The following is a 10,871-nucleotide window of genomic DNA, read 5'->3' on the forward strand; positions in this document are numbered from 1 at the left end:
AGGCAAGAACACCGGAGTGGGTTGCCATTTCCTTCTCCAGAGGATCTTCCCAACCCAGGGATCGAACCCAGAAACTGAGATTTACTGAATAAGAAAAGTAAATTAAGCCAAATCTCAGCCACCCTGTTTCTCCCTCTTCAGAAACACTGAGTAATGCCCCTCACACTCCTGAACACAGTTCAGTATCCCCTTCCTCAGCTTACTCCTTTCTACCCAATTGAAATGAAGAAAGGCAACTATTTTATTTGATGTCCAAGAGGGCCACTTGTTATCAGAGACATCTGCCAGAGTTAAGTGTTAACAGAGTGAGGATTATAGGAAAGCAACAAAAAACTCAATAAGACAAGACAGAAGGGCGTGTCTCATGGTCTAAGTTAAAGCAGACAATACTGGAACCTGACAAACTCCAGTTCTAGAGTCTAATAACAAAACCTTGCTCTATTAATTACTATTTATGGGACCTCTATGAACTTTAGACTCCTGATCGGAACATGGGGATAAGACCTACTTCATAGGGCTGAGGTTGCCATTTCCTTCTCCAATGCATGAAAGTGAAAAGTGAAAGGGAAGTCGCTCAGTCGTGTCTGACTCTTAGCGACCCCATGGACTGCAGCCTACCACGCTCCTCCATCCATGGGACTCTCCAGGCAAAGTACTGGAGTGGGGTGCCATTGCCTTCTCCAGAAGATTAACTAAAATAACACATATTAGGGGACAGCCCATTTCAGATCTTCCTCTGTTCTTAAGACTATCCATTGCTGGCCTGAGGTTGTATTTGCATCTGGGGGGAATTTCCCTTCACTGAGACACTGAAAATGGTGAAGGAAAAAGAATTCTGGACGAGGATCAAGTCCTTAACTTTATCCCCCAAGAGTCATGAGACCTTGAACAAATTCCCTTATTTTGAAGATGAAGAGTAGCCCTGTTACCTGACAGTGGTACTGGATCAAATGGACAAAGCATGTGATGGACTGGCAGGTGGTTAATGGACTTTACATATGCTTGGTATCATCACCCTCTGAAGAAGTGTTTGGACTAGGACTCTCTATGGAACCTGGTTTGGGCACACCACTCCAGGACCAAAAATTGGTTCACAAAGGCTGGAAAAGAATCTAGTCCTTCCACTATCATGACAATGGCAATGGTCAACTAGCAAGGCACCACAGTACCATCTAGTGGCCACAACACCCCTCTTCTCCCTCTCTACCAGGTGGTTAAGGAAAGGCTACTACTGCATCAGAGGTTCAGAACTCTTTGGTCACATCAATGGCTGATCAGTCAGAGTTGGAGAGAAAGCAAATATACCCCTCTGTTTTTTTTTTTAATATTAACAAATACAAGCAGCAGAGAGGGCCAATTGCTCTCTGCTATTCCCTGAGGGGAACCAGAGGACAAAGCTGTTCCTCTGGTCTTCCTCTAACCGCAGGGCCTGCTTAGCTCCTCCTTAGGCAGAGCTGTTATCCAGCCCAACTTCCCTCATCCCCACTCCCCAGTCAGGATGGTTGCTGATGGTGGGAAGAATACTGTAGTTCCAGCCTCTGCTCCAGTCTCAGTTCAGACGGTGGTCACTCATCCTTTTGAACTAATCTCTCACTTGTCCTGGCCCAGAAACCTTGAGGTTAATCAACAACACCCACAGAAGCAGTCAGTGTGACTTCAGTCATCTTCAGATGACTCCTCTTCTGCCTCTTTTAGCCACTGGATGAACCTCTGCAGCTGTAAGGAAGAAGAGTGGAGAGCTACTGACGGGGACTCACATAACCCTCCTGTTCTCCTTAGTGGATAACCAACCAGAGGCCCAGGGACCAACCACCTGGAGTCTGGGGCCAGGAGCCAGGGAACCAGACAACGACTGCAGTGAGAGGAAGGCAGCCTGACTCACCTGCTGGTTCTTTCGCAACTGCTGGCCTTTGTCAGTTACCTCCCTTCGGCTGAACCAGCTCAGAATTGTTTCCTCAGCCAGGATCTCCAGTTGGTAAAAAGCCATCAGTACCTACAGAAGGCCAGCAGAGGAGGTCTCAGGGGCCTTGCAGGGTTCAAGATACAATGGATAACAGAGGAAGAGGCAGCAAGATCTAGTGGCTTCCTACCAGGCCCTCAGCTGCCTCCTATACACTGTGGAGTCTCCTCCAAAACAGACAAGAGTGAGCTGTTCACTCTGACACTGGGACAGGTCTGACTTCTGTAACTGTAGCGCTCCACACATTCCCAGGACAACCTCCAAATGGCTGCCTTACTAGCTTGGCTCCAAGCTGTACTATCCCAGCAATGAGCACAACACTACAGGTGGATGACGCTATTAACCAAACTCCATATGGATTCACGTCAGTCTATACTGTGTCTCCATGGAGGTCACCAAAGCCTGTTTCAAAGTAAATGCAGGACTATGTGGCTTGGGGTGGTATTCACCTTGGCCATGGAAGTGCTAAGAGCTTCATGCTCCAAAAAGAAGTCCTCAATGGCTGCCAAAGATTCCAAATGATCAGCGGCGCGCTTTATGTAGTTCCTAAAGACAGGGCTCCAGGCCTTGAGCAACTGTGGGAAAGAGGAGAAGCTGCAATATATTCCTGAGCATGCATCTAGACCTGGACAGTAAAGAGAATCAATCATGATAACATGGGTCTTTCACGACAAGAGGTGGTTGCCTGGTGGTCTAGTGGTAGGATTTGGTACTTTTGCTGCTATGACCTGGGCTCAATCCCTGATCAGGGAACTGAGATCCCACAAGTCACAAAATTAAAAATTAAAAAAGACAAGAGATTATACAGGCTCTGTGGAACTATGTCAGAGGCACCTGGGAGCTGCTGGCAGGACTGGAGAAAAAGAAATTTCCTAGGGAAGGTGAAGGGGGTCAGATGCTGCAGGCTGCCTCAAAATATCTGTTCCCAGTCTAAATGTTCACCTTATTCTGGGTCAGATCATTTTCAGTCAGAGTATGACAATCCAGTCCATTTTGGGTATGCCTTTGAATACCACCTGAATACTGGAATCTCAAAGGCCACTCATTACTGAAACTAACTTGACTCCCCTGGACAACCAAACCTGCTCTAGAACCCAATCTGTGTCCAGAGGCAAGGAGAAAGGAACCACAAGTAACATATACCCCGTAAGACCTTCTACTCCTGATTTCCTTTAAAGCCAAGCCCCCAAAATGTATACCTGGCTCCACTCAACCCCTTGTACCCAGCTTCAATCTTTGCTTACAGGAATCAACAGGGTGCAATAGCGGTTTGGGTCTAGCGGGAAATCCATTTGTTGCAGTGGGAACTCCAGGACCACATGGCTCAGTACTTGCATCACTTCCTTCAGGCTTATGTTGTAGGCATACCTGTGGGGACACTGGGGTGACACCAGGGCCTTCACTGGCCCTTTCAGCATATTGTAGAACTATGACTTTGGCAGGACATCGGGAAGAGGAAGTCAGATGCAACACGGAAAGGGAGGATTTTGGAAGGAAGAAGTCTATGCTGAGGCTAGAACAATGTTCTCCCTGTTTCAAATGCTACCAGCCTTGTCCAGTCGCGATGTCAAGGGAACATGTTCCTATTTGGGGAAGAATTAGGAGAGAACCTCCACCACCTAGAATTACCCTGAGAAGATGAGAATAGGGAGCGGCTGCTCTTACTTGAGAGAATTTATCTCCAGGACTAGATTGTCACAAGAAATGTTTTCCTCCTTGCCCCGCTGCAGGGTTCCCAGGACTTCATTCTGAAACACTAAAATCAAAGCAAGAATAAGTTCATTGACCAATATTTTTCCAGGATGCTTTAAGTCATCCAGTCCTCACTTTATGCCCAACCAAACTGGATGTTCTCCTCTTTTGTCCCAGACACTGCTCCCTTGGCCACATACCTTTGATGTCATCCATCTGTGGAGAGCCTGCCCGACTGTCTAGCTCTTCAGAATCCATACTTCGCTCACTTTCAGTTTCACTCTCTTCTTCCATGTTGATTTTGAGTCCTGAGAATCCAGAAGGGGTAAGAAAAAAGAAAACGGAAGAGCCATTGACGGAGAGCAATATATCTGCTCTGTCTGCATGAACAAATTAATGAACAAGCAGTCTGATTCTGATCCCCTGGAGAAGAAAATGGCAACTCACTCCAGTATTTTTGCCTGCAGAATCCTGGGCCATAACAGTCAGACACAACTTAGGGACTAAACCACTGCCAGTCTGATTCTGAAGTGTTCAAACTCCCTCAAAATAATCTGATTTAGATGGTGCATGGCAGGAATGAGGCCTAGCTCACCCCATAGATTCTGCCGTAGTTCCTCCTCTTCCTCCATGTTCATATCTGCAGCTTTCCAGAGGTAGCCCTGGCCTGCAACTCCAACTTCTGCTGGATTGTAACCTGGAAAAGACACTGATCTTTAGCAAGGGCCCAGGAGAAGCACCAACCCCTTAGGAGGAAACACTGGTATTTCTATGGGGCAGAGAGACACACAGATGCCCCACACCTGCTGAGTCTCACACCTTTCAGCTTCATTTTCTCTTTTTCTTGGTCAGCCCCAGAATCATCACTGAACTGACCATCATCCTCATCATCCTCTGCATCTGGAGGGTGCAAAGAGATCACTGAGCCCTCAGGTAGCATGATATCTGGGCCCACTACCACCTGGAGGAGAAAAAAGGAGTGGGTGGTACAGATCCATTAATGCGTGGGAAAAGTACTGCAAAGGAAAGTGACTTTACTAAGTCAAGCAGAAAGCAAATGAAACCACTGGATTGGGAATTTCAATTCAGGCTGGATTTGGTGGACATAAGGCACTTTCTGGCTCAGCATAACCACCACTCAGCTCGTGGCCTATGTGCCATGTGGAGCAGGTCTTACCTGGGAAGTGAGGACACAGTGAGGCTTCAGTGTAACATTTTCCTTGACCTCAGCATTGTCACAGAGCAGAGACTGATGAATCTGTGCTCCAGCAGCCACTCGAACACCCTGCCATAGGAAGGCCTGGTCCAGCACCACATTATCACCTGGCTCAGGACAGGAAACACTCCTGGTCACCCATGGCTCCAATTCCAGACCAGACCACTTCTCAGACCATTTGTGGAGAATGGGGCTGACTCACACCAACAGAGATCCCATCCAGCTCTACTACTCCATCCCCAAATCACCATATATTCCCTCTCCCTCTCTAAGCTCAGGCCAGAGACTAGAACATTGCTCAGCCTGACTACCCTCCACCAGGTTTACAAAAATTTGACTATATACTGGACTTAAGAACCTGAGAACCTTTAAGATTTCTGGAGATCCCTTGAACTCAAGAAACTTATTAGAATCACACTCATGTCTAAAAGTAGAACCAAATTATTCTACCTCTTTTGTTTTGGTACATTTTAAAGTCAGAATCTTATTGTTCTTTTAATGGGGCAGTTCCATTAGAAGCATCACTTTCTTATAACCAAAGTGAGTTATTAAAGAGTATAAAGAACACTAGACTTATAATCAGAATCAAGTACCTGCATTGCCTCTTATGAGCCATGACCTTGGAGGGACAACCACTTTTAGCCTTTTTGATTATCTATAAAACTTATCTATAAATAATACCTCACAAGGTTTTTATGAGGATTAAATGAAATAAAGTACGCAGAAGCCCTTTGTAAACTGCAATGTACTAAATAGGTATTATTGCATGTTAATTATCCAGTTGGTCCTGAATGTGAATACAGGGTACCCTGGAATGTGAAGAGTCACCCAATAATAGGCCCACAGACCACAAATTAAAAGTATCACTGTTTTTACATCCCTGTTCCTTCCTTAATTAAGGCAGCCACTCTAGTTCCTTATTCTCAGGGACTATCCCTCTGTATCCTTTTCTGGACTCATGGGGTTCCCCCAAGTTCCTGCTTCTAGGATGGCCAGCTTGACCTCCCTACCTATACTCACCAATGTGACAGCCAGGGCCAATGACACTGTTAGTGATGGAGCAATTGCTGCCAATGACAGTGCCAGAACCTAAGAGCACATTTTCCTCCAGGATGCTGCCATGGCCCAGGCTGACCTCAGGCCCTCGGTAGATGTTATGTCGGGAGTGAGTGCAGCTCTGGGTTGTGCTGTCAGTGAAGTTAGCCTCTGGGGTGAGAGGGTAGACCCATCGGCGGATGACATCCGCGCAGACAGCAGCATACATGTGTAGGTTGGAGACCCGGGCACCATATTCCTTAGTTGTCACATGCATGTGGATCTGGTTTCCTAAGATCTAAATGAGGAGAAAAAAAGAGAGGTCACCCAAGCAAGCAAGAGAGAAAGAACATCCCCCAGTATAATTCTCTTCTAACTTCCTTAAATTCCCTACTGCTTCTCAATGTCACAGCCAAGTGGCCTGAGACTTTTCTCTGTACTGCTTCCCTCTCACCTCCAGCTATTTTCCTTCCTCCTACAGCCCAATAAAATATGAGACGGGACCAAAAGTCCCCCCACCTACCCAAGGGAAAACAAACTTTCACATTACGTGTAATGGTGGATAGTCATGTTTTTAGCAATCAATTTGTTGATTTTGAGATTTTTTAACATGTCACTGGTGGTCAGATGGTATTGGGGATCTGCCAAAAACGAAAAATGAATCTTCTGCTTTCGTGTGTCAGCAGGGTCTATTGTCCCTGAAGTTGGTTAAAATAAAAAAGCAAATGAAGAAAGAGAGGAAAAAAGGGGGGTGGGGGTGGGAAACCAAAAGTTATCAGCATGACGTAATATTACAGCCCTCTTCTAAAGAGGCACTGGGAGCCTTTCATTACCTCCTCATTTACTAACAGGCCTCGCACAAAGTCATCTCGTGTTTGGTAGTCGAAGTTGTCTGTAAATAGTTGAGCCACCTGTGTGGAGAAGTCAGAGGGGGATAAGGTTAAGTACTATTCTCTGGAAGCAAACATAGCCTCCTAGAGACATATCAGACACTGTGACAGCAGGACATGGGCCAGAATCCCAAAAAAGTCAGCCAATGAGCTACTGGGGTCAAGATGACAACACCTCTTTGCTATAGAACAGATGGGAGACAGGGGGAGAAGAAATATAGCTTGTCACTTAAGGGGGTGGTAATATATCTTCAGAGTTTTACTCGGTGGATATGCAGCCTTTGACTGAGGAGCTCACCTGAGGAGAGCAGATGCTGATATGACAATCAAGTAAGTCATAGCGAATCTCCACTCCATCTCCACTGCCCTGGAACAAGCTCTGTGGGAAGAAGTTACAAGGACTTTAACTCATCTCTCCTGCTGAAGCCTGTCACCTTCCCACTTCAAGGACCCCAGATAACCACATACCAGAGGGAAAGAAAAACGTCGGAGGCCTTGGGTCTTCTGGAAATGGAGCACCTGATTTGTGGCACTATCCACGGCCACTACCACGTTATCCTCATGACAACGAGTTGGGTGGCTGGGGGATGACTCCTTGAAGATCATCGTCATCACAGATACATTTTTTTCTAGCTTCCGCCTTAACCTATGAAGGACAGGAAGGAGAGAGCTGTAAAAAAGCAGTCCTAGGGCTCTGTGGTCCCAAACCCCACCTCTACTGTTTTTCCCATCCTGACCTGTGTTCTTCCAGGGCTCTGGTAATATTGATGTTTGAGATGACATCCCCATACACCAGAAGGAAGTCAGAGCGCACCAAGGCTTTAGCATCAACATCACGGAGAACATCCCCCAGTGATCTATACAGCTCTGATGTAATTATTCGAACCACATTGAGGGATGTTGGGCGGCACCACTTGGATTTCCTAAGGGAAGGGAGGGGTGAGGGGAATGAGTAAACCAAACATAAAGATCATGCAGGGCTTCTCTATTCCTGCGCCATTCAACATTCACACTCCTTTGCTGTGATTTTTTTGGAGTTTCTGCCAGCGTCCTCAACTTCAAAGAGATTAATGAACTATAATGAATGGTTTCAGTATACTGTCTTATGTATATAATCTTGTTTTATGTATATAAATCTTGTTTTCAGTATATAATCTTGTTTTATGGGCTAGAGAAGCAGGGCTATTTCCTCTCCATTCCCTGACCAATCCCCAAAGATGGATTGGAACTAAAAATCCCACTGAGACTTAGGTTATTCGAAGTATTCTAGGGACAAATTTTCTCTTAAAGCTCGTATCAAGTTTAGAAGCTGTCTGATGGAGATCATGCTAATCCTAGCCTATATTTCCTAAGCTTCCTTAAATCCTGAGAGTCACTCTTTTTCAAAAAGATTTCACTCAACATTTGTTAAGTGTTTACTATGTGCTTGGTACTAAGCTAGGTACCAGGAATACAAAGATGAGGAAGAGCTCAACATTTAGAAGCTCAGTGGAAAAACAAAGATGTTACTCTTATAACTGGCATATTGGAGCCACCAAATAAAAAGCAAAACTCACTGGGACTAAACTTTATGAGATTCAGAAAAAATTCAAATGCTGTTCTTTAATCTTTGTCACAGCTTCAGCTGCTCACCTCCTAAGTGAAGAGAATGCCCTTAAGACCTTACAATGGGATACAAATAGACACATTTTTCTCCCTCATAATTTCCCCTTAGTTACATTCATCCTAAGGAAACCAGGGGAAAAATGGTGAAACATGGAAAGAAAAGTTGCAGAGCTTACAGTAAATGTTCCTTGATTTGAGCAGCCTTCCAGCAACAAAAGACAAAGGTTTCCTGTACACCTGTGGCAGTCAGAAATTCCAGAGTGTAGTCAATTAGTGCCACATTGGCCAGGGGCAAGAGGACCTGGAGGGTAAGAGACAAAAAAAAGTCTGAAGACTTGTTATCTGTGAGGATCCTCTGAGAACCATTCTTTCTCCTACTTCAACCACAATTTCACTCCTCTGTCAGTATTTTCAAACAGTAGTTTTATGTTTCCTATTTAAAAGTAATCAGGCTCCTATCTTTGATGTTTATAGCATGCTCTAAACATGAGTCTGCTGTGCTTAGTTGCTCAGTCATGTCCACTGTCCAACTCTTTGCAACCCCATGGACTGCAGCCCACCAGGCTCCTCTGGCCAAGGGGATTCTCCAGGCAAGAAAATTGGGAGTGGGTTGCCATGCCCTTCTCCAGGGGATCTTTACAACCCAGGGATCGAATGCAGGTCTCCCACATTGCAGGCAGATTCTTTACCATCTGAACCACCAGGGAAGCCCAAGAATTCTGGAGTGGGTAGCATATCCCTTATCCAGGGTAATTTCCCCACCCAGGAATCAAACCGAGGTCTCCCGCATTGCAAGCAGATTCTTTACCAGCTGAGCTACTTGGGAAGCCCAAATACGAGTCTAATGTGTTGCAATTTGGATACAGTAAACATAGAATCTACTTGCTTAGCATCAGACAAAGCTGATACAGAACAGACAACCCTGATTTCTAACACTAGAAATCAGTCATACCTCCAGAAACTTAAAACACCACTAAGGCCTTTTTCACTGTAAGATTTCCTTCCTTGATCTCTTTCTAAGAGCCAAGGTCTAGCCATCCCAAACAGTTGCCCCAAATAAACAGCCAATTAGACTATTTGGAGGTGGGGTGGGGAGTCAAAGACAGTTTTCCGTAAACAGAATGTAAGTCCTTTTCTTTGAAATGGGGACTGCTGAGGAACCCAGCAATCATTAGGAGTAACTCAGTCCAATTCCCCAGTGTCTAGACAATACAGGGGATGCTGGCAACCAGCCACTGAACCCGTTCTGTTCTCCTATTGACAGATGGCACTGACTGTCATCAAAACCTGGAAAGAAAAAAGCACACTGTACAAGATCCAAAACAGCTGTTACTATGGGATCAGACTAGTCTGCTCCTTTTTTAGGCCCAGGACCTCCCTTTTGAAGGCAAAAGGAGGTTACATTTTCTTTCACCTAAGAATCTCTTTTTCCTAAGCACAAAAGCCGCGCAGCCTCCTCTTGAGGCACTGAATCCTCGTGTGAAGGCTTCTCACAAACACTGGTCCAAGGTTAGTCCTGCGGGCCTCCCAAAATCTGGAGGTGAACAGCACTACGCGTGCCCAAATCTTCCAGCCACTCACTTGGTCAGGTAGTCATCAGGGCTTTTGACCGTCTCTCTGCCTTCCTCCTAACCAGATAAACCCGATTTCTGGGAAAGAGAGTGGGCACAAGTCCTTCCAGAGGCCGCCTCACCACACAGTATAACTTGCTCTAGCCCTGCCACCTACAAGGCCCTCCGGCAGCACTCGAGCACGTCGCTCACCCGAGGCTGGTCCTTGGAGATGGGAAAGAAGCGGCGGTTGAAGCTGTCGGCCACCAGAACTGCTTGTAGGGGCGGCGGCGGTTCCTCCTCCGCCCCTCTGGCTGCCCCACCACCGCCGCCGCCGCCACCACCGCCTCCCGGTCCGCCGCCGCTGCGCTTGTTGACCCGACTAGCCAACGCACCAGGCGGTGCCACCACAGTGGCCGCCATCTTCTCTCACGGCCACCACTTCCGCACGGAAACTGACACGGCACGCAGTAAGGGACAAAAAGATCCAGCACTCGAAATGCGAAGGAGTAGAGAAAGAAGGGAGGGTGGAGCCGAGGGCAGAAGAATGCGCATGCGTTTCCCCTAGGTCTGCCTAATGGCTGAGCTGCGAGGCAGAGAGCAGTGGGGCCCAGCGGCGCGGGTTCGGCCAGTTGAGGCACCCGGGCGGCGAGGAGAGGATTTATGGAGTGCAAGTGTTGCCGTCATCATTTGTTCCTGACCAAACTGACGTTCTTAGGGGATAATGAGACTCTCTGCGAAGCAGCTCTGGATGTATAATCTCCATTCCGTGCTTGCGTGCTAAGTCTCTTCAGTCGTGTCCAATTCTTTGCGACCCTATAAACTGTAACCCTCCAGGCTCCTCTAAGGGGGATTCTCCAGGCAAGAATACTGGACTGGTTGCCATGCCCTCCTTCAGGGGATCTTCCCCACCCAGGGATCAA

The 10,871-nt window shown here is 46.7% G+C and overlaps 1 protein-coding gene across 1 annotated transcript; it reads right to left on the reverse strand.

The window, feature by feature from the left end:
• Positions 1 to 217: 217 nt before the first annotated feature.
• On the reverse strand, positions 218 to 10,410 carry EIF2B5 (eukaryotic translation initiation factor 2B subunit epsilon). Its single transcript, XM_061414191.1, has 16 exons — positions 10,162 to 10,410; positions 8,575 to 8,699; positions 7,531 to 7,716; positions 7,262 to 7,439; positions 7,092 to 7,172; positions 6,737 to 6,814; positions 5,889 to 6,201; positions 4,830 to 4,975; positions 4,472 to 4,613; positions 4,248 to 4,349; positions 3,853 to 3,960; positions 3,626 to 3,716; positions 3,205 to 3,328; positions 2,410 to 2,535; positions 1,883 to 1,993; positions 218 to 1,716 (listed from the first exon to the last, which is right to left on the reverse strand). The coding sequence occupies exons 1-16, from the start codon at positions 10,369 to 10,371 to the stop codon at positions 1,657 to 1,659; spliced, it is 2,181 nt and encodes a 726-aa protein (XP_061270175.1). The 5' UTR covers positions 10,372 to 10,410; the 3' UTR covers positions 218 to 1,656.
• Between the last annotated feature and the right edge of the window lie 461 nt (positions 10,411 to 10,871).

Source organism: Bos javanicus, chromosome 1 (genome assembly GCF_032452875.1).
Source record: "Bos javanicus breed banteng chromosome 1, ARS-OSU_banteng_1.0, whole genome shotgun sequence".
Classification (NCBI taxonomy): Eukaryota; Metazoa; Chordata; class Mammalia; order Artiodactyla; family Bovidae; genus Bos; species Bos javanicus.

Coding starts and splice junctions, on each gene's coding strand:
- EIF2B5 (XM_061414191.1), bottom strand. CDS start 10,371: ATGGCGGCCACTGTGGTGGCACCGCCTGGTGCGTTGGCTAGTCGGGTC. Junction 3,717..3,852: donor ACAGATGGATGACATCAAAG/GTATGTGGCCAA, acceptor CTTTGATTTTAG/TGTTTCAGAATGAAGTCCTG. Junction 2,536..3,204: donor ATTGCACCCTGTTGATTCCT/GTAAGCAAAGAT, acceptor TCTTTCCCACAG/TTGCTCAAGGCCTGGAGCCC.